We start from the raw sequence: 27399 nt of genomic DNA, 5'->3' as shown, positions 1-27399 counted from the left end.
ACTACTGCACCAGTCGTTGTGGATGGTGTCCTCCTGAATGACCTGGTTAATCCTATGCCACCAGAAATTTTAATCACCTTGGCAGTGATTCCTGATGGCCCACCCAGGGGCTTTCCCTGTCTTCATGTCCTTAACTGCCTTATCTATTATGCTGCTACCACCTGTGATGGCTGGTCCCTCAATTGGTTCCATATTTCATAGACTCTCCTTCTCCCATTCATTTTCCACATTTAGTAACCTTTCACAGTGACACTTCCATGCATCTTTCTTCTCGGAGTCACTAAGTGCAAGAATACCATTATCCATTCGCACAAATTTCTCCCCCACCACATCTCTACTCTCTCTGATACACTGCTTTGCAATCCTGAACACCTCACGCCTCTGACCCTCACCTTGTAGAACATTTGCTAATCTCTTACCTTCTGCTATTCTTTTTGGTATGTAAACCTGATACTTGGTTGCTGTTTTGGCTACCTTATATAATTCTCTGTTTCCACCATTTTTCCAGTCTTTTCAGGCTTGTCTCTTTGCTTTTATAGCTCTGTCCACCTCCTTGCTGCACCACCATCCACAATAACAAAGTCTCTGTCATTTGTTGTTAAGGTGGTCTGCAAAAGGATCTCATAGAGTTGGTCCTTCTGCTCATCAGTCAACTCAAACTGAGGGACATAAGCAGAGATAAATGTAACTGTTAATTTATCTATGATAAGATCTTCATTACCCTATCACATACTCTAACTACCTCAATTACCTTATCTACCCACTTTTTTGCTAACAGTATGCCTGAACCACCTACTCCATCCTTCCTGCCAACCCAGAAGAATTTTAACCTGTCTCTTACCCATGAGCAATCTAGCTGAGGCTTCCCTCCATCTAACTTCTTGTACACCACATACATCAACATGGCATTGCTCTACCATTTCAGCAATCTCCCCACTCCTTCCTTTCATTGTGCCAACATTGATGGTAGCGACCCTGAGATTGAGTACTTGGGAGTGGTTGCGGTAAGGTAGTTGTGGGAATTTTGTCATCACCTGAAAGGAAGATCTGCGAAAATGCTTTCCAGCTTGCATAGAGCTTTGATACAGAGTTTATTCAGTGAATCACAATGAACCAGTCTTCCCCACCTCGTCCAACATCTGGAGCAAGAGCCAACAAATGCGTCTGAGAATAGTGGGGGGGGGGGGTTACATAGGGCAGCTTAAGTATTATATGTCTAAATATTCAACTGTATACGACACACACCAAAGCACTTGTATGAAGGTTTTAAGGAGGCGGCATAAGGATATGCTCAAAATATATGTTTTTACATACACAGCACATGTGATGTATGAGTCACCAGGTGAAAATGTTAATGTACAAAGTAAAATGGTGGAGGTGGGGAGAGTGGGTTGGTGCAAAAATGGACGTTGAGCAGCCCTTGTGTAAACTAAGCTTATGCATCATATAGCTAGTCCGGGCATGGAAAGAAAGCTGTTGTATTTAATAATAATTATTATTCTTATCATTAAAATATTAATACTAAATTAATGTACCTGTACATTTTTAATCAATTAATTTATCTCATAAGCATTTTTGCAAGGAGAATGGGAGTCTGGCTGAAATTGAAAGGAAATGAAAATTACATGTGACCTTAGCAACTGGATATTGGAAGAAATGGGGGAATCCTAGATTCATTGACCAATTCACATATGAATAATAATAGCAAAAACTTCGCTGTTGATTCAGGAAAGACCAAACAAGGAAAAGAAAAGTTAAGAGAAAAACAATTGAAGTGAAGAAAGAAATTATCGCAAAACACGAAAATAGCGTTCGTATATCAGATCTCTCACTGTGCAGTACGGTATGCCTAAATCGACAATATCTACCATTCTAAAAAATAAGGAAGTGATAAAAGCAGCTGATGTTACAAAAGGATTGACTGTTATTAATAAACAAAGACCAAAGATACTCAAAGAATTGGAAGAGTAATTGCTTATTTTTATAAATGAGAAACAGTTAGCAGGTGACAATATCAGTGAAGCATTTGTTTGTGAGAAAGCATTAGAAATTTTAAATAATCAAGTAAAGAAAACCCCTGGTATAAGTACTGAAAGTGATACTTTTGAATTCAAAGCTGGCAGATGCTGGTTTGAGGAATTTAAGAAGAGAAGGGAAATGCACAGTATGATTTGGCATGGAGAGGTAGCGAGTTCAAACAAGGAAGCAGCTGAGAAATTTGTGATTAAGTTTAGTGACTTGATAAAAGAAGGAGGTTATCTCCCCCAACAGGTATTTAACAGGGATGAAATAGGATTATTTTGGAAATGAATGCCAAATAGGACCTGTATTACTAAAGAAGAAAAAGTGTCACCAGGGTACAAGCCAATGAAAGATAGACTCACTCTTTTTCTATGTGGCAATGCAAGTGGTGATTTCGAGGTCAAGCCATTGCTTGTTTACCATTCTGATGATCCAAAGGTTTTCAAAAGAAACAATGGTATGAAGAGTAAATTACCTGTTTTGTGGTCGGCTAATATGAAGGCTTGGGTAACCAGACATTTTTTTATTGAGTGGATTCATCAAGTTTTTGCTCTGAGTGTTAAAAAATACCTAAAAGAAAAAAATTGCCACTAAAATGCCTTCTTGTGTTACACAATGATCCCGCTCACCCTCCAGGTTTGGAGGATGACTTAGTTGAAGAGTTTGATTTTATTCAGGTCAAATACCTGCCACCTAACACAACTTCTCTAATACAACTAATGGACCAACAGGTCATTGCAAACTTCAAGAAACTTTACACAAAAGCCCTGTTTCAAAAGTGTTTTCAAGTCACTAATGACACTCAGTTAATTCTCAAAGAATCTTGGAAAAATTGTGTTAATCTTATTAATAATGCATGGAACCAAGTGAGTTACAGAACCATGAATTCAGCATGGAGGAAACTTTGACCAGACTGTGTACCAGAACAAGGCTTTGAGGGGTTTGAGACAGCTACAAGTACTGCTGCTGTCGAGGAAATTGCCATTGTTGATGATATTGTCTCTATGGGAAAAACTATGGGCTTGGATGTTGACAGTAAAGATATTGAAGAGCTGGTAAAAGACCACCGTACTGAGGTTACACCGAAGAGCTTCAAAATGAACAGTAAAAGAATTTGGCTGAGGAAATGTCTTTGGATGAGGTGGAAGGAAAGAAGGATGTCACAAGTTCTTTAATCAAAGGAATTTGTGCTAAGTTGGAAAATATCACCTTGATACAGTGATAGCAAATAGAGCAGTAAACCTTTTCAATGACAATGTCACGTCTCATTTTAGAAAAAATTTACAATGCAGGCAAAAAGAACTAACATTGGAAAGGCTTTTACTGAAAGAAAAGAAACCCTAGAGAAAGATTTACCTGAGCCAAAGAGAGAGAGAGAAGGGAAGAACCCCCTGAAAGACAGTTACCAGAAGATTTATGGAAGGGGACTCCCCTTCTAAGAACTAACACTTTTGTGTTGTATTTACATTTTCAATAAATGTTTTTTATACCAAAATATATAGTGTAAGCATGTACATAAGCATTTATCTGGTGCATGGAAGTGAATTAATCTATTTTACATTAATTGTAATGGGGATAATATGATTCGATTCTCAAGCAATTTGGTTTTCGAAAAAAACTTTCAGAACAAATTATGGTCAAGAACTGAGATTGCTCTGTATATATATCATCATCATCATCATTTAACATCCGCTTTCCATGCGATCTGGCAGAGTTTCTACAGCTGGATGCCCTTCCTAACGCCAACCACTCCGAGAGTGTAGTTGGTGCTTTTACTTGCCACCAACACGAGGGCCAGTCACACGGTACTGGCAACGGCCACACTCAAAAAGGTGCTTTTTACATGCCACCTGCATGGGAGCCAGTCGACCTGGCTCAAATGATTTTCTAATGTGCCACCAGCACAAGTGCTAGAAGGCAACTCTGGTAACGATTCCGCTCAAAGGGTGCTATTTATGGGCCACTAGCACAGAAGCCAGACAGCTGCTCTGGCAATGAACACACTCGGACAGTGCTCTTAGTGCTCCACTGGCGCTGGTGCCAGTCATCGAGTATGGTTCAATTGCGATTTTGATTTCACTTGCCCCAGCAGGTCTTTGCAAGCAGAGTTTAGTGTCCAATGAAAGAGAGGTTGGCATGGGTGCCAGTTGTCGGATTCGGTTCAATTTCGATTTCAGATTTCAAATTCCAAATTCACTTACCTCAACAGGTCTTCGCAAGCAGAATTTTTAGTGTTCAATGAAGTAAAGATACGAATTAGTGAGCTGGCTACACTTCTGGCAGAGGTCACAGATTATGCTCTCACTTGCTTTGTCGGGTCTTCTCACGCACAGCATATTTCCAAAGGTCTCGGTCACAAGTCATTGCCTAGGTGAGGCCTAATGTTTGAAGGTTGTGCCACACCAACTCATCCCAGGTCTTGCTGGGCCCACCTCTTCCACAGGTTCCCTCAACTGCTAGGGTGTGGCACTTTTTCACGCAGCTATCCTCGTCCATTCTTGCCACATGTCCATACCAGCGCAATCGCCTCTCTTGCACACACCAACTGATGCTTCTTATGTTCAGCTTTTCTCTCAAGGTACTTACACTCTGTCGTGTATGCACACTGACATTACACATCCATCAAAGCATACTGGCTTCATTCCTTGCAAGCTTACACATGTCTTCAACAGTCACGGCCCATGTTTCGTTGCCATGTAGCATGGCTGTTCGTACACATGCATCATACAGTCTGCCTTTTACTCTGAGAGAGAGGCCCTTTGTTACCAGCAGAGGTAAGAGCTCTCTAAACTTTGCCCAAGCTATTCGTATTCTAACAGCTATACTTTCAGTGCACCCTCCCCTGCTACAAACTTGGTCACCTAGGTAGTGGAAGCTATCAACTACTTCTAGTTTTTCACCCCGGAGTGTGGTAATGGTTATTTTCTGCACATTTTCAGTGTTTATTGCTCCTGAGCATCTGCCACATACAAAAACTATCTTCCCAGTTAGCCGTCCTTTGATATTGCTGCACCTCTTATGTATCCATAGCTTCCACTGGGTACATCTTATAGAGTTACTACCTACTCGTTTTCTACATACTGAGCAAGACCATCTACCTGAAGGGGTTTGTGTTTTGTCTACCTTCCGACTTATTAGGACTTTGGTTTCAGCTATGTTGACTCTTAAGGCCCTTTGATTCTAGTCCTTGCTTCCACACCTGAAACTTCTCCTCTAGTTCTGATAGTGACTCAGCAATTAGTGCAAGGTCATCAGCATAGAGGAGCTCCCAGGGGCATCCCATCTTAAATTCCTGTGTTATTGCCTGGAGGACTATGATAAATAGGAGGGGGCTGAAGACTGAACCTTGGTGGACCCCTAGCTCTACCCGGAATTCTTCACTGTACATATATATATATATATATATATATATATATATATGTATATATATATATATATATGTATACATAGTGAAACTATTAAAAGCGAAACAATTTATAACTGTTACTTCATCGAAAGTTTCACTTTTTTTCTTCATGTTTTGAGATGTAATACGGAACCAATGCCAATGTTGCATTGTTTTAATTCAAAAAAATTACATGATGACACTCCTGGGGTCTCATAGTATTGCCATGTAAAATTTGATTTGATGATACCAAATTAAAACTTATATCTTAAATTCAACAACGAATATAGTGATGAAGTTTACACTTAAGACAAATATATTTTATGGTACTTATAATCCACTGAAATATTACAGGTATCATCATTAATATACTAGTTTAAAGCTACTAACTTTTCAGTTAAAATATAAAAAAAAAAGACTTACAAATCTTTCAGTATAATAAAAATTTGGCTTTAAATATAGTTATGTTAAATAATGTTGTCACATTTTAAATTTGGGAAAATATCACAAGGAAAAAAGTTTGTTCATGTCCTTTTGCATAACTTAAAAAATTTTATCACAACCTAATACACCTATCAGTTTTTTTAATTTTTAAAAAATTTAGTAAAAATTAGTATCACTTTATGTATTTATATATATATAATGATTGCTTCATCTTGACAGACTACAGCTGTCCCATCAACACACCACACCCCATCACACAGCACAATCCATCCATTAATGAGCCCTCAGATGACTTTTAAGACCAGCTGCTGACTGACAGGGTTTCGAACATAAGTGACAGGTATTCAAGTTTCTTCTATGTGAACTAGCATATGTCTTTTAAATCCAGATATTGTCTTACAAGTTTTGTGACACATGACACTAGTTGTAGGAGGCAGTTGGTGTCCAAGATTATTACCAGTTTGGGCATTTCGATTTTCATGTGACTTCATATGATTCACGTATCCTGCTTTTGACAGCAGAACAATCACACACAATACATATCCAATGTTCACTGCTGATTACAGTCCCAATTGTTCCTTTGCGACAGGCGCTTTTAAGCTCAGAGTGCTGAATCATCTTTTCCTCCCAGGCATTGCAACCAGTCCTAACAGTACCTCTCCACTTGTCCCAATCCAGGAACATCATCTTCCCAATCACTTTTGTTCATATCTAGTTTCTTCAGGTTTTCCTTCACACAGTCTTTATACCTTTTCCTCGGCTTATGCTGTGGTCGCTTACCAGAGTTGAGTTCACCATAAAAAAGATGCTTTGGCAAACGCTCGTCTTTCATTCTAATAACATGTCCATCTCATTTGAACCAAGATAACATGTTGTTCAATTGAGCTACAATGTGCCATGGGCAAAACTTGTATATCTAGTATGAAACATTCCCACTTGACTCCCAAGATACAGCTGAGGCCCTTTTGATGAAATCTCTCCAGCATTTTCATATGACACCTGAAAGTGGTCCACATCTCACTGGAATAAAGAAGTGCCATCAATACACACGTTTTATAGATACTGGTTTTTGTCTGCAGGGAAATACCTCTCTCCACCCAGACTCACTTTTCAAGCTTTCCAACTTCCCTTCCCTATTCGATAGAATATCTCTGCATCAAGACCACCATCTCTTGACACTGTTCTTCCAAGGTAAACAAAAGTGTCAATGATTTTTAACTTTGTTCCATTCATAAAAATGTTTGGTTCAGAATATGCCTGTCCTGGCCCAGGAGGACAAACAATACTTTGGTTTTCCCCAGACTAATTACAAATCCAAAATGTACACATGCAGTGGAAAACCTGTCCATTAAATGTTGCGTTTCCCCCTCTGAGTGTGCCAACAAATCAGCATAAAGTAATTCTCTTACAAGTGTTTTGAAAGTCTTTGCAGTTAAACTGGGTCAAATTAAAAATGTGACCAGATGTCCAAAAACTGATTCCGATTCTCCTGTTGTAATCCTTCGAAACACACCAAAGCAGTAAAATAGAGAAAAGGGTAGGGGCAGGAATATCTCCCTGTTTGACACTGTTGTCCACAAAAAATTCATGTGATAGTTCACCATTAAAGACTACCTGAACTTTCATGTTTTTCTGTAGTTCCTTAAAGATGCTCACAAAATGTTTTGTTTACACAAAACAATCCACAGTGCCCCCTTGTTTACCGTGTCAAATACCTTAGTTAAATCTATGAAGACCTGGTATAGTGGCATTTGTTCCTCTAAGCATTTCTCCTGAATCTGCCTCACAGAATATATCATGTCCATTGTTCCTCGTTCATCATCATATGTTCCCTTGAAGTCAAAAGATGGAAATGAGGTTATTAAAGATCCTCCTGGAATAATGAATAGATGGAGAGAACACTTTGCAGATCTTTTCCAAAATCTGTTTGTAGTGAACATGGATATCATAAGCAACATTCTGCAAAGAATACCTTCAGGGTATCACATGTGGATGCACATTCTCAACAAGACAATCTAACATGATTCTTGAAAGTATCTTTCTGGTATATGCCAAAAAATTTATCCCTCTAGAATTACCACACATTGCTTTTGGGCCTTTACCCTTGTATACAGAGATTAGAATGCCATTTATCCATTCCAGTGGCACAGGAGACACATTCCAAAATTGAGCTGTCAGGCTATGAACTTCAGATGAAATGTGATCCCCGCCTGCTTTCAGAATTTCAACTGGAATACCATCCAATCCAGAAGTTTTACCTGATCTTAGTGTTATGTTTCCCTCGGACTGACTCGCAGAGATAACATAACGAGTTATACAATTTAATTATTACATTTATTGTTCAATTACATACAAAGAACGCACTCACCCAATGTTCGTTATGAATAAACAAAAGTCATGTCCGCCATATATATATCAATGACATTTTACTACGACAGTCCCACAAGACAACAACAAAGAAACAATGAACTCAGACGAACCACATGACACACGGAACGTCAGACGAATTACATATCTAACAGTCCATATAACACCTCCCCACTGAAATTGATGCTACACAAGAAGTATCAACAGCAAAGTCTCTCTTGGGTTTTACGGGTTCTCTTGGACCGTCTTGGGTTGTCTGGTCCATACTCTGGAACGGGTAACATGGTCTTGGGTCTGGTTTGTCTTTGTGTTAGTGGCACAGTTTCCGAGATCTCCATCGGGTGATCTGTTGCAAATTCAAATACAGTGTTTTCTGCATCACCAGGTTCATTGTCTTCCTCAGTTGTGTACCGCGGTCGCAGCTGTTCCCAGTGTCGTCTCCACATCGGGCCATGAGGTATGACCTTCACGTTAAAGCAGCGAGTACCCAATGACTTCTTAATGATTGCTGGTACCCATCAGGGATCTTTGTCTCGGCGAGGTCCATAGTATAGTGCATACACAGGATCTCCGGCCTTGTACTGCCTGGTAACTTTAGCGACATCAGCCGAGCTTGGAGTCACCTGAGACTTATGTGCTTCCTTAGACTGTTTGCCTTGAGCAATGTGTACTGGCGATGGCAGCAGAGAATCAATCCTTGTTCGTATCTGCCGGTGATTCAAAAGTTCACTTGGAGAGAATCCACAGGATGTCGGTGTTCTCCGGTACTGCATCAAGAATTCTTGAAGTGCTCGTGTCGGCGGAAGAGAAGACTTCCTCAGAGCTTGTTTGAAGGTCTGCACCAAACGTTCCGCTGCTCCATTGGTAGCTGGGTGGTAAGGTGCACCTGTCAGGTGTGTGATCCCGCGTTCTTTGCACCAGCTCTGGAACTCCTCAGACGTAAAAGTTGGTGCGTTATCGGTGACCAGTGTGTGAGGAAATCCGAAGTGCGCAAAGTCTTCCTCAAGCAGATTTAAAGTGGCTTTGGAGGACGTAGAGGAAGTAGGATGAATGCATGGGTACTTGGAATAAGCATCTGTGATCACCAGCCAATCTCTACCCATAAAATTTATTGCATGGTCCAGATGTAAGCGGCTCCACGGCTTTTCTGGTAACATCCATGGGTGAACTGGAGGCTTAGATGGCTGCCTTTGATGTTCGTTACATGAATCACATCGTCGACTGGCTATCTCTATAGCAGCATCGATACCAGGCCAATATACAGCAGTTCTTGCTAGCTGTTTCATGCGTTCCATGCCAAAGTGTCCGAGATGCAGAAGATTGAGGATCTTTGGCTGCAAGCTATGTGGAATCACAACTCTAGATCCATGTATAAGGCATCCATGACAGATACTAAGTGAGTTTGATAACTTACGGAACTTGTTGACTTCGTCATTGATCTCCATGTTCTTTGGTGGCCAGCCTTCACGGACGTAGCGCATCACTGTAGATATCACTGGATCTTTCCCTGACTCTTGACGGAGGACGTTAGCATCCACAGGTTGGACTTGAATACTAAGAGCTTTGATGGCACACACCATGTCTATGTCTTCACCATTTTCCTTTCTGTCAAAGTCGTTGTCATCACCGAATGGCAAGCGACTGAGGGCATCAGCATTGCCATGATCTGCTGATTTCCGATATTCAATGGTGTAGTCAAACTGGTTCAGCCACAGGGCCCATCGTGCTAGTCTGTTAGCAGCGAGAAGTGGCGTCCCTTTCCTCGGACTGAATAGTGATGTCAGTGGCTTGTGGTCAGTCACGAGTACGAATTTACGACCGTACAAATATTGGTAAAACTTCTGCAAGCCAAATATGATAGCTAGGGCTTCCTTTTGAATTTGACTGTAGTTACGCTGTGCAGAAGTGAGAGTCTTGGACATATTGGATATTGGGCGCTCGCTTCCATCAGGATAGCGGTGAAACAGGACTGCTCCAATACCAACGTTTGATGCGTCGCAAGCCAGTCCCAAAGTTTTGTTTGGATCGAAGTGTATCAGAACTTGACTTGATGAAAGTACATTTTTCAAGTGATCAAAAACTGACTGTTCCTCATCTCCCCACTTCCAAATAGTTGACTTTTTCGTAAGACAATAGAGTGGCTCTGCTATACTGGCTAGGTTTGGGATAAACTTTCCATAAAACTGAACTGAACCTAGGAAAGATTTCAAGCTTGATTCGTTCGTTGGAGATGGCATCTTTAAGACTGCTTCGACTTTGGATCCCTTAGTGATCCCTTCAGCCGACAAAATGTGTCCAAGGTATTCTACACTGGGTAGTGCAAACTGGCACTTTTCACGGCGACATCTGAGTCCATTGTCGCTTAGACGTGTGAGCAGACACTTTAGGTTGTTTAAGTGACTGTTTGCATCTTTCCCACTGACGAGCATGTCATCCTGGAAGACGGCCACTCCAGGTAGATCATGGGTCAGGTTTTCCATGATCTCCTGAAAGTAACCAGGTGCTGACTTAATTCCGAAAGGGAGTCATTGTTGCAGGAGTACTCCACGGTGAGTGCTGAGTGCGAGTCTGCGTTGACTTTCTGGAGCCAGCTTGATCTGATTATAGGCATCAGCAAGGTCTATCTTTGTATATCTGAATCCACCTCCGAGTTTCTGCATCAGTTCAGCAGGGAGTGGCATTGGATGACGGTGATCAGCAAGTTGGTCATTAATTCCCACAGAGTAGTCACCACAAATCCGTAGTTTGGGCTTCAGGTTGCTTGAAGTGTGTGCTTTACGAATCGGTACCACTGGCGTTCCGTATTCATTGAATTGAACAGGCTTCCAGATTCCCTTGGCGATGCCTTCTTCGTAACCTTTGGCCAGGTCATCACGAAGAGCAAATGGGACCGGACGTGCCTTGTGAAAGACTGGTGTTGCGTCCGATTTGAACTTCACTTCCAGTTCAAAGTTCTTGAGACATCCCAATTCTTGCTTGAAAAGATCTGGAAATTCATCACACATGTTACAATCTTGCTGTAGGGAAACATAGGGCTCGCTTGAGGTCTTTGGATACATCCCTTCTGCACCTTCCCTCTTAGCTTGGCTGTCTATGCTTTTCAAACCTAGAGCAGTGTCTACGGAAATTCCCAGAGTCTGGATAGCATTCCGACCCAGCAAATTAAGATCAGAGATCTTGGTGACTATGTAAGGTATAAGATCCTGCTTACCAGTTGTTGGATCCTTGGTTTGGCCCATGAAAGTTCCTAGAACAGGCAGGTTGTGCTTGCTGGCAGATTCATAGCGATGCTTGACATCTTGCAGCTTTGGTCTTCCAAGTTGTTTCCAGACTGACAAGGAAACAAAATTGCCTGTAGTAGCAGTGTCCAATTCCATTGTGAACAGTCTGTTCTGGATTGTTACTGGCACAATTAAACTGTGAGTGTCTCGGGAAACTTCACCTAGGATCGCCATGACTAGCTCAGCTTTTGTGATTCTTTTCACGGGAGTTTGTGAATGGCCATTGCGTTGCTGATGTTGTTTTTTCCTACACACCACTTGCAAATGACCCTTTTTATCACAAAAATGACATTTGGTTTCCCTGGAAGGACAGTCTGTTGCTTTGTGGGCCTTTCCACATCGGTAGCATTTCTCCTGGTTTGTGGAATAAGACTGCTGATGTTTCTTTTGAGGACTCTTATTCCTGTTCTGCTGGACCTTGTACACCTGCTTGGTTTTGGAACCGTATACAGTTTCTTTTGCAACCTTTGCTGCGTCTTCAGTCTCAATGGCAACCTGGACAGCACGGGCAAAATCTAGTTCTGAGTCTTTTATCTTAAAAAGCGCCTTCAGAACCGCTTCATTGTTAACCGAACATATGAATCTCTGTCTCAGAGCTTCATCCTGTGGGTTGGTGATCGCTGGAAAATCACAGGTAGCTGCATCCTGGCGTATACGTGCTGCCAGCTCCTGGAGAGTTTCGCCTGGCTTCCGCTGCATATCACTCCAAAACTTGAAACGCTCTCTCACAGTGAAAAGTTTAGGGTCGAACTGTTCCTTCATGAAGTCAACGATTTCGTCCATTATCAAGTTGTTGATATCTTTAGGCGGATTTTGTTGGGTAGCCAGATTAGCAAGTAGTTTGTAAACAGTAGCAGTCTGATTGGTCAGGAACACTTGTGCCATGCGTTTTTCAGGTACAGCATTAGCAGCCACAAACGTACGGAATCTTGACCAGTAATCAGGCCATAGTTCTGTCGCTGAATCAAATGCAGTAAATGGTGGAATCGACACTGTTGTTGAAGCAGCTGAAAAATAGCCACTAGAATCGCCTTCAACTTGTCGAGCACCAAACAGTTTTAACAGAGCGTCCATATCTCTCTGATGTTGTTGCATTTGCTTGTCCATTTGTTCCCTAAACAATTTAATAAGTTCTACTGTCTGTTTTTCAGCCATTGTTATTACGATGAATAATTTTACGGTAAAGTAAGCATGTATCCTACCGGCGACGCCAATAAACTCTGTTATGTTTCCCTCGGGTGACTCGCAGAGATAACAAAACGAGTTATACAATTTAATTATTACATTTATTGTTCAATTACATACAAAGAACGCACTCACCCAATGTTCGTTATGAATAAACAAAAGTCATGTCCGCCATATATATATCAATGACATTTTACTACGACAGTCCCACAAGACAACAACAATGAAACAATGAACTCAGACGAACCACATGACACACGGAACGTCAGACGAATTACATATCTAACAGTCCATATAACACTTAGTTTACATAATGCCGGATTTACTTCTTCAATGGAAGGTCTATCGTTCATGTGTTGCACTATCTTTCTTTTCAGAATGTTGTTTATGATATCCATGTTCACTACAGACAAATTGAGGAAAAGATCTGCAAAGTGTTCTCTCCATCTATTCATTATTCCAGGAGGATCTTTAATAACCTCATTTCCATCTTTTGACTTCAAGGGAACATATGATGAAGACTGCAGTCCAGAAGCCTTGCAGTAATAAACTATAAAAACATTTAATCTCTTTTCTGTGAAAGGCTGTCTGTACTTCCTGAGACAAGTTTCTCCACCAAATGTCTTTAAGCCTCCTAAGTTCTTTTTGCAAGTCTGCTTTCTGAGACTTGTACAACTTATCTAGTTGCATTTTGTTCTTCATGTTTGGGCCAAGAAGCTTTTCATGAGTGGACGTCTTTGTTGCGAAAAGCTCATTTATCACATTATCATAGGAATCAAACCAGCATCAGTACAGTTTCCTCTTATAACCTAATACACCTGATCCCATTTTATATATTCCATCCCGAAAAGAATATTCAAGATGAACATTGCTGCATCTCTCCTGAAATAATTGCAAAACTTGTGGTCGTTTTAGCTGCACTGCACCTGCACTTTTGATACTTGTACACCTGCACTTTTGATACTTGTACACCTGCACTACAAATCTTCTTAAGGACCCTGAACTTGAACTTGACCCTTCCGAGTTAATACAAAGTCAATCATGTGTCCTTCCTTTCATCTTGGGTGAATCCAGGTAACTTCATGCTCCAACTTATGATGAAAGAAAGTATTCCCATCAACCAATCTTAGCTCAGAACACATTTGTAGCAGATGCAACCCATTGTTGTTCACCTTTCCTATTCCGTAATGCCAAGTACATTCCAAGTACCATAGTCTCTACCAACACATGCATTAAAGTCACCAAACACAGCCAACTTCTCATTCAAAGGGACTGACAGAATACCTCTTCTAAGCTCCTCATAAAATGCTTGGATATTTTCCTCACTAGCCGAAAGTGTAGAAGCATAAATAGAGAAGACAGTTACAAAACATCCACAAGAAAAAGGGATCCAGAGTTTCATCATGCGTGTATTTATGCTTTGTGGTTGTTCTAGGTCTTTTAGCAAATCACTTCTAATTGCAAACCCAACACCGCCTTCCCTTTTCTCTACCTTCAGCTTCCCAAACTAGAATAATGTGAAACCTGCTGTTCTTTCAACAAGATGATCTTCATCTGAACATCTTGTTTCAGAAAGAGCTGCAATATCAACATTAAGACACCTTAGCTCCTTAGTTACTAGAACTGTTCTTCTTTCAGGCCTATCTGCTCAATCTAAAAAGGGTTCTCACATTCCAAAAGGTCAGGTGAAAAGAAACCTTATTCCTTGCATACTTGTTACCCTTGTTTATATCAAGTCTTTGTTTATTCCGGCTCATGTATTTGCATACATATTTTTTGTATATCTGTATGCATTTCTATATGTGTATATATTTGTATGTATATTTGTATTTAAGTAGATATACATGTAATTTTGTGTGTGCATTGCCCAAACTAAAAGTATCTAATCGTCTTTGGATACTTTTCAAATGCCATCATGTAACACTCTCTATCCCTGTATATCGTTTACCCTTTCTCTTTCTAATTTTCTGTTTCTCTTTCTTTTATTTCTTTTTCTTCTTTTCCACTGCTTTTGTCCTCCTCTCCATACATAATGTTTTCCTTCTCTTTCTATCGTCTGTAACAACAAACTTGTATAAGCATATGCTAGGAGATTTTGTGCACCTGCATGTGTGTGCGTGCATACACATATATGCATTTTTATATATATTTATGTCCTGCCTCTATATATATCTGTATATGTATGTAGCTATGTACCTGCATCTGTATGTTTAGTGTATGTATGTATATTATAGATGGTTTGGTATGTGTGTGTATATACTGCTAAATATATATGTAATCTATCGAGAAATTTTTTTAAAAATTGGATATATCTTTTAATTCATTAATTGATTAATATTTTACAGCTAATTATTTACCCTGGGTATTCAGGCTCTGTCCTTCTTTAATAAGGTATTTTTAATTTAAGAGTTTTCTGCAAGTTTTATAATAATATAATAATATGTGTAACAACTATCAAAGTAATTGTATTTTTTTGCTTATAACTTTATCTTGCTCCATTCTAAACAAAACTGTCTGACAAATGAGAACATGAAACTCTGAGTAACAGTTTTTGTGATATTTTTGCTGTTTTTTGATAATATATATATATATATATATATTTATATATATATATATATATATCATCATCATCATCATCATCATCATCGTTTAACATCTGCTTTCCATGCTAGCATAGGTTGGACGATTTGACTGAGGACTGGTGAACCAGAAGGCTGCACCAGGCTCCAATTTGATCTGGCAGTGTTTCTACAGCAGGATACCCTTCCTAATGCCAACCACTCCGAGAGTGTAGTGGGTGCTTTTACATGCCACCAGCACGAAGGCCAGTCAGGCAGTACTGGCAACGGCCACGCTCAAAATGGTGTATTTTACATGCCACCTGCACAGGAACCAGTCCAGCAGCACTGACAACGATCTTGCTTGAATGTCTCTACACGTGCCACCAGCACAAGTGCCAGAAAGGTGACGCTGGGCACAGGTGCCATCACGATTTCGCTTTCGCTTGCCCCAACAGTCGTCGAATTTAATTTGATTTCGATTTCACTTGCCTCAACACGTCTTCGCAAGCGGAGTTTAGTGTCCAATGAAGGAAAGGTATGCATAGGTAGGCTGGCTACACTCTTGGCAGAGGCCTTGGATTTAGGTCTCACTTGGCTTGCTGGGTCTTCTCACAGACAGCATATATCCTCTATAGTATATCGTGCGAATTTATAATTCACTGTGTCTTATATAATATCGACGTTTTTATATCTTATTATGTGTATAATTTGTACTTATTTTACTTACATATTTTTTAAATGCCTATGTATTTATAAATGTTTTAAAATATTTTTAGATATTTGCGGGCTTATAAAAATATGTATATGTCTACATGCTTGTATGTTATTAATACTTCTGTTAAGTTGAGCTTTATGTCGCTTTATTAATGTCGAAGTAAGTTTGCATATATATATTGTATATTCTGCTGGATAATAGGTCATGTTCCTCTAGTTTTCTGCTCGTATTGCCTCCACTCAAATTATATATATATATATATGTATATATATATGCGTATATATATATATATGTATGTATATATATATTTCCATATAATATAAATAATATATGTTTATATCTATATATATATATATGTGTGTGTATATATATATACATATAATATAAATAATATATGTATGTATATATATATATATGTATATATATGTATGTATGTATATATATTTATGCATATATGTGTATAGGACATCACCAATATGAAATACGAAAACAAACGAGTTAAATACACAATCAACGAGAGAAAAATATGATAAACATAAGTAAACACAGAAACCGACCCTTCATCAGTTGTCAGCTGTCTGTCCACTCCCCATTTTGAGCATTCAACGACAATATGATTCTTCAAAGACAGTTACTCCTTTGAATTCTAAAATAAATTTAGGATTTATGGAAGGTCAAAGTTGGGAACAAAAACAGGAGAGTGGAGACATACAAAGAAACTGAGCGAAAATGAACATGGAAGGTCATTAGACCAGAACAAGAGGAAGATAGTGAATGCTGGGATAAATATTTTCTTTGAAAAGAGAAAAGATAGAAGAGAGAGGAGGAAAACTTCCAGTCCTTTGAACGACTGAAGGAAAAGAAAGATGGACAATGGTCACATGTGAGCAACAAGAGAGTGAAAAAGAGAAAGAGGGTGAGAGAGAGAGACATACCGACAGATAGAAAACAGTGAAAGTGGGAAGGGAGAAAAAGGGAATTAGACAAGGATGGAGGAAGAAAACAGTAAAAAGTAGAGTCGCATTAAAAAGGTTGAGATAAACTTACTTGGAAATGGATGCATGGTATTCAATTATATATATATATATATATATATATATATATATATACACGTAGGTACTGTAAATTTTAGAGGTAATACTTGATAAATGTAAGCACCTGTAAATGCCGGATAGTGACACAGAGGTGAAAGAATATATTAAACGTAAATTGAAAACAGAACACAAAGGATATCGCGGTGCACATGTTTCAAGCGTTATACACGATCTGTCATTACATCAGTATATATTGTTGATATAAAGGATGGTTTAAAGCTATCGTAGCCGCAAACATTTTCAGTCCCAAGATTACATTACAAAAGAAAAAGGAAAAGTCCACTTAGTATTATCCATTATAATAGGTTTATTCTTGAAACTGTTATATCTGCATAAATGTTCGTTGGTATTCAGAAATCTGCCCACACTGTACCATAATTCAGCATAGAGTGAATGATAAATAGATCGGATTGTATTTAACTAGCGTGTATCAGATAGAAAGAGAAGATAAAAAATAAAAGAAATAAAGAAATAAGAAATAAATCCATAAAGTAGAAAAAGAGATAAAAAGATAAAATACTATAGAGTTGAGAACAGGATGCTGTCTTGGATGGGATTGCAGTGGTCATAAATTATTTCTTAGCTTGACCACTCTTGGAATATAGATTAGGGTTGTAATTTGATATCATTGTGATGAGTGGTCAGTTTACCCAAACACACCACTAAAGATTCCTAACTTTATAAACTTATCTATTACATGGCTACATACTCTTGCTTAGAAGATAAATAAATAATAATGAAAGGGGTAAAAGGTAATTTGAAAATATAAAAAGTAAAAAAGAAAATTCGAAAATATTAAAAAAAATTAGAAAATATAAAAAGAAAATTAGGATTGAAGTTAAAAATTAAAATTAAAAGTATGAAGAACAATTATAATAGTAATAATAATAATATAGTGATTGGAAAAATATTGTGATTGGGGGAATTTCCGGTTTATCTACTTGTGTAAATTATATGGCATTGGGCGACTTCTACTATATTTCTATTTTAATCATTTAGGGATTGCTATATGAAGTTTAAAGAGTCTAGGTTTCTATCCCCTAATGAATACTAGTATAATATTGTTATAAACATTGAAGTAATTCGTGTTATTTAATGTAATCTTTGTGTATTGTAGTGTTATTCGAAATTTTAGAGTCAGTGACTAAATTATTTAGATACGTTCTCTGTAAATAAGTCTAAAGGCCTCGGATTATTAAATATGTGTGTACTATATGGGATCAGAATCTAGCTAGGCGAAAGTAAACTGAATATATACATGTATATACAGGAGGAGGAGACCCTCTTCGGTCATGAGTGACCATGGGATTGCACCTAGAAAATTACCCTCCGAGGCACAAGTCTGGGCAAGGTTCTTTTGTGGAAGGCCCCTCTCCACACCACTGATGTTATCCAAGGGAAATGCAAAGGCCAAGACAGCTTGGAACCAGTGATGTCGCAACTCATTTCTACAGCTGAGTTAACTGGAGCAACGTGAAATAAAGTGTCTTGCTCAAGAACACAACTTTCAGCCCGGTCCGGGAATCGAACTCACAACCTCACAATCATAAGCTCCACGCTCTAACAAAATTTTCTAAGTGATAAATATGTAAAGGTAATTTACTTAATATTTATTTTTCACTGACGTTATTTCTTTATTTTCTGCAAAGTGCACAAAAAAGCTACACGTTTGCATTATGTTATATATACAATAATAATAAAGGACGTTACCATATATACGTTTACAAACCAAGGCCGTTATATAGACCTCATTGACTCAAGTCAGAAAAGGGGTGCATATTATATACAAGGTTTAGGTTTTTCAGAGGTACAGCCCCCGAAAAATCCCCTGCGTATTATACTCAAGGGCGGACTTTCTAATATATATATATATATATATATATATATATATATATATATATACATATATATATTAGAAAGTTTGGAGGAGTTATACAGGAATTATATATTAGAAAAAATAATAAGGTACTTAGATATCTGGATGGTTGTACATTTTATACTATAAAAAGAGACAAATCCTCTGAAGAAAAATTAAATCTGGAGAATCTACAAGAATAGATGCAAGCCTTAATTTATAAAAGCATGTGACATATTAATAAAAATCTGTAAATGTACAACCATCCAGATCTCTGAGTGTCTCACGATTTTGGCATTTGCTGTTTCATTCAATCATGTTACCAAAAATCACAAAGAATATTCTCCTCGTGATGTATTTACTGCCTGTTCCACCTAAACACAGACCCCCCCCTTCTCTCTCTCTCTCTTCGATTTTACCACTCGGTTCGCCAACTCGTCCCCGCCTTAACCCTAACTCTATATAAACCAGCTCAATGCTCCAATCACATACACGACTCCCAATTCCTCTGCTGATAGAACACGAAATTTAGAAGATGAACAGTTAAGATTTTATCCTTTCAGCCTCGTTCATGTACTCCTGTTTCTGCGTAGATCATAACCTATCCCCCAACCATTCGTTCTTTATTATCTATCTATTTCTTTACCATGTAAACATAGTTCCGATAGCCTCGTCTTCCTTGTTTGTCTTAAGTTCATACACATCCGTTAATCGTCACATTTTATTTATTTTATTCAAGTTTATCATTTCGTTAATTCATTCTCTCTAAATATGTTTAACCATAGTATACAAGTGGAGAAGATGCTCTCATCTAAACTTGCTGGCTCTCAGTACGCCCCTTCCACCTGTACCGGAAGTTCCTATCCTCTGTCATCCTTGGTTGTCTCCCGTGAACACTTCTAGGGGCCTAATGCCATCCCCTCCCCTACCCAGGGTTTCATCGATCTTTCAGCGCATAAAGATGGTGTAGTGTAAGCAGGTTGTAGGCATTGCTTTGTTTATGAATTCTGCCAAATGCAAGCTTTCTTTTCAGGTCTGTGACTCTGCTGTCCCTCATCCCAGGGTCTCACAGGCCCACACCTCCAACACCGCCAGAATTGGCATTCTCAACGTCGGCACACTGAGAGGTAGGTCTGGTGAGATTGTTGAGATGCTTGAACGGAGACGCATAGATTTGTGCTGCATCCAAGAAGGTGGAGAGGAGGTTCCGCTAGGTTCCGCACAGGCAAAGAACATAGGTACAAGATTTTCTGGGCAGGGAACACTGATGGGGTCGGGGTGTGGGAATACTTCTTGCAGAGAAATGGGTTGATAAGGTAATCGAGGTAGTCAAAGTATGTGACAGAGTACTTAAGATTAAATTTAGTGCTTCACCATAGGTAAGCTACCATCATCTCGGCCTATGCCCCTCAACCGGGGCTACCGGATGGGCAGAAAGACCAATTCTATGACACCCTCCTGCAAACTACCTCATTGACAAATGACAGGAACCTTCTCTTTGTGGCTGATGACTTCAATGGACATGTTGGACAACATGCAGGGGGCTTCCATGGCATACATGGAGGCTATGGCTTCGGTTCCCGAAATGAGGAGGGAACCAGACTGCTGGAGTTCTGTGATGCAAGTGACCTTATGGTTTGCAATACCAACTTCAGGAAACCTGCCTGTCACCTAGTCACCTACCGTTCTGGCAGACACACTAGCCAAATCGATTACATCCTTGCCAGAAATAGGGAAAGAGGACGGCTTATAAATGCCAAAACCTTTCCAGGCGAAGAATGTACTCCTCAACATAGATTAGTAATTAGCGACTTCAGGATCAGGGCTAAATGGATGCCCAGAAGACGACCAGCATGGAGGAGAAGGGTCTGGAAGGTTAAAGATCCTGCAAATGGACAGAAACTTAGAGACCTATTACTCGAAGCCTTTGACAAAATAGAAGGGGATATAGGATCACATGATGTGGAAGACAATTGGACCTTTCTACGAGACAACCTGCTGAGAGCCACCGACCAGATCTGTGGATGGTGCAAAGTCCCCTCTCGACCAAAGATAATGTGGTGGTGGAACAACGTGGTTGACAGGACTATTAGACAAAAGAAACAGGCTTGAAAGGACTGGAAGAACGGTGGTAGCAGGGAATTGTATCAGACTGCCAGAAGGGAAGCTAGGAGACAGGTTTAGTTCGCCAGAGGGGAAGCAGATAAGAAAAAAATTGGCAATGTTCTGCGCAGTGAGGACCAAAGACTTGACGAGTTTCATGTTGTAAGACAGTGTGTGTGAGAGAATAGTGATGTCGTAGGAGAGAAATATGTTCGCATGGATGATGGTATGCTTGCACTAAACGAGGCTGCAAAGAGAGAGATTTGGAGACGCCACTATGAAAGGTTGCTAAATGAAGAGAATGAATGGGAGAAAGAGAGTCTGCTGAATGTCAACCCAACAGAGAGACCATCTATCCTAATTGACAGTATCATGGTAGATAAAGCAATCAAGAGTATGAAGACAGGGAAAGCCCCTGGCTCATCAGGAATCACTGCAGAGATGCTCAAAATATCTGGCCGTGTCGGCTATAGCCTAGTCACCCATATTGTTAACCAGGTGATACACGAAGGAGTCATACCCAATGACTGGTGTTGCAGCACCATAGTCAACTGCTACAAAGGTAAAGGTGACGCTTTAGATACAAATAATTACAGAGGTATCAAGCCTTTAGATCAGGTAATGAAAGTCACGGAGAAGGTCATAGCTCAACTGCTTAGGGAGCGAGTCAGTTTAGATGAGATGTAGTTTGGGTTCGTGCCAGGGAAAAGCACCACTGATGCTATATTTCTGGTAAGACAGCTGCAGGAGAAATACCTAGCCAAGGATAAACCTCTGTACCTGGCTTTCATTGACATGGAGAAAGCTTTGACAGGGTTTCCTGATCCCTTATCTGGTGGTCAATGAGGAAACTAGGGATAGATGAATCGTTAGTGAGAGCTGTGTGAGCCATGTACAGGGATGCTGTCAGTAAGGTGAGGGTTGGCAATGAGTACAGTGAAGAATTCCAGGTAGAGGTAGAGGTCCATCAAGGTTCAGTCCTCAGCCCCTTCCTATTTATCATAATCCTCTAGGCTTCGATCTCACTTGCCCCAACAGGTCTTCACAGGCAGGGTTTTGTGTCCAAAGAAGGAAAGGTATGCATAGGTGGGCTGGCCACAGGTTATAGCATTCCGACCCAGCAAATTAAGATCAGAGATCTTGGTGACGATGTAAGGTATTATATTCTGCTTACCAGTTGTTGGATCCTTGGTTTGGCCCATGAAAGTTCTCAGAACAGGCAGGTCGTGCTTGCTGGCAGATTCATAGCAATGCTTGACATCTTGCAGCTTTGGTCTTCCAAGTTGTTTCCAGACTGACAAGGAAACAAAATTGCCTGTAGTGGCAGTGTCCAATTCCATTGTGAACAGTCTGTTCTGGATTGTTATTGGCACAATTAAACTGTGAGTGTCTCGGGAAACTTCACCTAGGATCGCCTTGACTAGCTCAGCTTTTGTGATTCTTTTCACGGGAGTTTGTGAATGGCCATTGCGTTGCTGGTGTTGTTTTTTCCTATACACCGCTTGCAAATGTCCCTTTTTGTCACAAAAATGACATTTGGTTTCTCTGAAAGGACAGTCTGTTGCTTTGTGAGCCTTTCCACATCGCTAGCATTTCTCCTGGTCTGTGGAATAAGACTGCTGATGGCTCTTTTGAAGACTCTTATTCTTGTTCTGTTGGACCTTGTAGACTTGCTTGGTTTTGGAACCGTAGACAGTTTCTTTTGCAACCTTTGCTGCGTCTTCAGTCTCGATGGCAACTTGGACAGCACGGGCAAAATCTAGTTCTGTGTCTTTGATCTAAAAAGTGCCTTCAGAACCGCTTCATTGTTGACCGAACATATGAATCTCTGTCTCAGAGCCTCATCCTGTGGGTTGGTGATCGACAGAAAATCACAGGTAGCTGCATCCTGGCGTATACGTGCTGCCAACTCCTGGAGAGTTTCGCCTGGCTTCCGCTGCATATCACTCCAAAACTTGAAACGCTCTCTCACAATGAAAAGTTTTGGGACGAACTGTTCTTTCATGAAGTCAACGATTTCGTCCATTGTCAAGTTGTTGATATCTTTAGGCGGATTTTGTTGGGTAGCCAGATTAGCAAGTTGCTTGTAAACAGTAGCGGTCTGATTGGTCAGGAACACCTGTGCCATGCGTTGTTCAGGTACAGCATTAGCAGCCACAAACGTGCGGAATCTTGACCAGTAATCAGGCCATAGTTCTGTTGCTGAATCAAATGCAGCAAATGGTGGAATCGACACCGTCGTCGAAGCAGCTGAAAAATAGCCACTGGAATCGCCTTCAACTTGTCGAGCACCAAACAGTTTTAACAGAGTGTCCATATCTCTCTTATGTTGTTGCATTTGCTTGTCCATTTGTTCCCTAAACAATTTAATAAGTTCTACTGTCTGTTTTTCAGCCATTGTTATTACGATGAATAATTTTACGGTAAAGTAAGCATGTAATCCTACCGGCGACGCCAATAAACTCTGTTGTATTCCTCTCGGGAGACTCGCAGAGATAACACGAGTTGTACAATTTAATTATTACATTTATTATTCAATTACATACAAAGAACACACTCACCGAAACTTCGATGTTAATAAACAAGAGTCATGTCCGCCATATATATCAATGACATTTTACTACCACAGTCATTCAAAACAACAAGGAACTCAGACGAACCACATTGAAACACGAGACGTCAGACGAATAACAAATCTAACAGTCCCTATAACAGCATCATTGTTGATAGCATCTCGGAGATGGATGTAGCTGTCAGAGCGCAAGTTTTGTTGATGGGATCTGGTGAAACACAATCTCTCTGATTCCATTTTTGCGCACATATCAACTGCAAATTGATGAAACAGATCTCGAGACTGGTGGAGGTGATTACAGGAGTTGTTTCGTGTCATAAATCGGTATGAGTAGAAGTCCATGCAGGATAGTGGCTTGTTGAGATATTCATTACGATTTTGTGGATGTTGCTGTGGTATACCGATGTGGTAGCCATCCTCACCGTAAACAAACAGAAGTGGATACTGAAGTGTGTCGTATGATTGGTGGGTTTCTGTAATTCGTTGGAGGGTGGTGTCACGTTGCCTAAGGGCAATGTCTCTGGGATTGTGCTGTTCACTGTGAAGGAGTACAGCTATTTCATTGCATGTGGGTGCATTGTAACAGCCTGCATGTTCTGTAGATGATCTTTTCTGAGCATCTATGATAACATTGAAATTAGAAGAAGCTTCTGTTTCCAAGGCATACTTGAAGCTGTTTGTCTGGTGCAGAAGGTCTTGTAGTTGCGTTATCAATTGAAATTTAGTGCCATTGGAAAAGGAGTTTCGTCGGGTGGCTTGTTCATGTATATTGCCTACAAAGTACAGTTGAAGGAATTGAGGATCTTGATTTTCAGCAGGTTCGAGCGATCCTATCCTATGGTAAACCTGTCCCTGCACTTTGAAAGTTGGCATAAACCCACCTTCTTGAACAACAGTAGCGCCGAAAGATGTCATTTGGAATGCACAGTTGTACTTGCGGATGTTATTTAGGAAATGTTTCGACTCTGTATTTGTGCCATCGTAGAGTGACTTTAACAGCTGTGGTGGATCCTGCAGCGGGGTGGGGTTAACTTTTCCATTAGCGCAACATATAGCAGGAGTTTCTCTGGACCACTTATTGGCAATGCAGAAAGAGCAAGTGAGGGACATATCTCCAATGTTTATATCTGGGGGGCAATCATAATGAAGGTTAGGGTTGTAGCTGAAAGCCTTCAATGACCATCGTGAGCTGCATGGCGTTGAAAATCCTCGTCTATGAGCTCTTTGTTGAATGGAACTCTGCAGCATAGAATGTCTCTGTTGTAATGTATGGGAAGCTCGCACAGCAGCCATGTTGGCAGCATTCCTGAGCAGGCATGTAGCACGTTTGTTTTTCTTCTCTGCAGCTCATGCAGCAGCAATTGAGGCACAATCAGCACTTCGCCGAACTTTACGTTGGTGTTGAGTCTCTGCAGCTCGTGCAGCAGCAGTTGAGGCAGCATCAGCAGTTCGTCGAAGTGTACACTGGTGATCTGTTTGGAGTGTTCTTGAAGTGGCTGCACGTTCAGCATTTTGTGATTGTCTAATGTCAGTTTCCAATGACGATTCATTTGCCCTTCTTGCTGAGGATGTTGCAGCTTTCGCAGTTTTGCATCCAATTGAAGAAGTCTTTCTTCGGGGCATGATCTAAAATAAGCATGATGAAATGCAGTGAGATACACTGTGAAGTATGAAATATTGAATGGTTATTATGTAAGTGTAGATAATTTGCAACTGCTGCAGTAATAATGAAGTGGTATTAGAATGGTAAATGTGTCTACTAACATGACGTTAGTGTTATGACATGAAAATGGCAACAGTTGTGAAAGGCACGGTGATAGAAATGGTAATAAGAAAGGAGAAAGTGATAATGAAATGCGTTGGGAAAGTTATCGTTTGTGTGGACATGAATTTTGGATGTTGTTTGTGAATGCATGCCTCGTCTGCCGTATAGATTGGATAGGGAAAGGGTTAATGAAAGAGCAATTGGATGAATTGATTAGGTTTGTTTATTTGTGCTGGTAGTGTGGAAGCTGCCGTTGATATTGCATGTGAGTGTAGGAATGGTTATAGGTAAGTTAGTCGGTGTGCAAGTCCACATGAAGTGACAAGGAAAACAGTATCGTTAAATTTGTATGTGTGCAGTGGTACGCATTTCAGCAAAAAGTGAAAGAAGTGGGAATGTTATCGCTCCGTATGAAGTACCCTGTTAACCTATTGTTAATGAAAGAAATGGAAAAGAATAGAAAATGTCAGAAATGAAGTGAATAAATGTAAAAGATTGCTCGGTGCCCACATTAGGGAAGAAGTATGGAATTATTTGGAAAGAAATGAAAATGTGGAAAGTAGGAGTCGTGACAGGGAATAGAAAAAGGAAGGTATTATTGTAGCATAATTTGAATGTCTGTGATGGAAGACATATGAATGGGCTGGAAAAGAAAGAAAGAGAATAGTTGGGAGTTGATATGCAGGTGTAGTTTGAGACATTAACGGAATTGTTTTGTATTTGTAAGACGTCGTGCTACCACTGAACAGGTATTTGCGAGAAGCCGTTACGTGGTCGCATGCGTGTCAGTAAGGAGTGGAGAAAGTGGGATTGTTTTCGGTCGCTATCAAGTACCCTGTTCCCCTATTGTGAATAAAAGAAATTGAAAAGAGATGAAAATGTCAGAAATTGAGTGAAGCAATGCCAAAGATTGCTCGGCATCCGCATTAGGGAAGAAGCATGGAATAGACGTGAAAATGTGGAAATTAGGATTAGGGAGATGAAACTGAGAAGGAAAGGTATTATTTGTGCATAATTTGAATGTCCGTGATGGTAAACATATGAATGGGCTGGAAAAGAAATGAAGGAAATTGTTTCGAGTTGATATGCAGGTAGACTTGTAGACAGTAACCGGATTGGTTGTTATTTGTAAGACGTCTTGCTACCACTGAACAGGTATGTGCGAGAAGCCGTTACGCGGTACGAACGCGTGCTAGAAATAGCAGTGAAATATTTCATATTTCTTTAGTGAAATGAGTTTAGGAATGATTGTAGGTAAGTTATTAAGTCTGCAGGGCCGCATTATTGAAGAAGGCGGAAAGGAAGTCGGTAAAATGTAATGCATGCACTGGCACGTGTTCATTAAGGAGAAGTGTAGAAAGTGTGAGTGTTTGCGCTCGTCATCAAGTACCGTGTTCCCCTATTGTTGCGGAAGGAAATTGAAAAGAGATGAAAATGTATAAAATAGAGTGAAGCGAAGCAAAAGCTTGCTCGGAGCCCGCATTACGGAAAATTATGGAATTAATTTGAAAGAAGTGAAAAGGTAGAAATCAGGAGAATGGACACTGAATGGAAAAGGAACAGCATTATTGTATCAGAATTGGAAAGTCCATGATGGAAAACATATGAATGCGGTGGAAAAGAAAGAAAGAAAAGTGTTGGGAGTTGATATGCAGGTGTACTTGTAGACATGAAAAGATTTTGTTTGTATTTGTAAGCCGTGGTGCTAGCAGAGAACAGGTATTTACGAAAAGCCGTTACGCGGTAGCAATGCATGTTAGAAATAGCAGTGAAATGTTAAATATTGATGCAATTTAGAAACGAAAAAAGGTTACGTACCGAATTCAGCAGAATGAATGTGCTTTAGTTGGTCAAGATTGCTTTGATATAAAAATGTTGTGAAGAGAAGATGATAGCAATTGTAAGAGGAGAGGAGACAGTGATTATGAATTTTGCTCCCAATGTTATTTGCCTGGAAATGAATTCTGTCGTATATATATAAGAAAGCAGCCAGCTAGAAGGATGAAGATATCAGTGGTGCTATAGTGGCGTGGGGTCGTTTTAAGTCTCC

General features: G+C 39.9%; 2 protein-coding genes across 4 annotated transcripts in view; one reads left to right on the top strand and one right to left on the bottom strand.

The window, feature by feature from the left end:
* The window catches only part of LOC149137947 (protein mono-ADP-ribosyltransferase PARP14-like), a 507224-nt gene that overhangs the window by 403787 nt on the left and 76038 nt on the right, over window positions 1–27399 (top strand). The window lies entirely within an intron of this gene.
* On the bottom strand, window positions 21212–24877 carry LOC149137948 (uncharacterized). The gene has a single exon (XM_089340606.1). It carries the CDS (start codon window positions 24875–24877, stop codon window positions 23663–23665), a length of 1215 nt encoding a protein of 404 aa, XP_089196732.1. The 3' UTR covers window positions 21212–23662.

Source organism: Octopus bimaculoides, chromosome 1 (genome assembly GCF_046866305.1).
Source record: "Octopus bimaculoides isolate indiv1 chromosome 1, ASM4686630v1, whole genome shotgun sequence".
In the NCBI taxonomy this organism is placed as follows: Eukaryota; Metazoa; Mollusca; class Cephalopoda; order Octopoda; family Octopodidae; genus Octopus; species Octopus bimaculoides.
Note: the sequence above shows the minus strand (reverse complement) of the source record. Positions and strands in the feature narration are given on the sequence as shown.

Bases quoted from the DNA above. Each gene is read 5' to 3' on its own strand.
- LOC149137948 (XM_089340606.1), bottom strand. From the start codon at position 24,877: ATGGCTGCTGTGCGAGCTTCCCATACATTACAACAGAGACATTCTATG.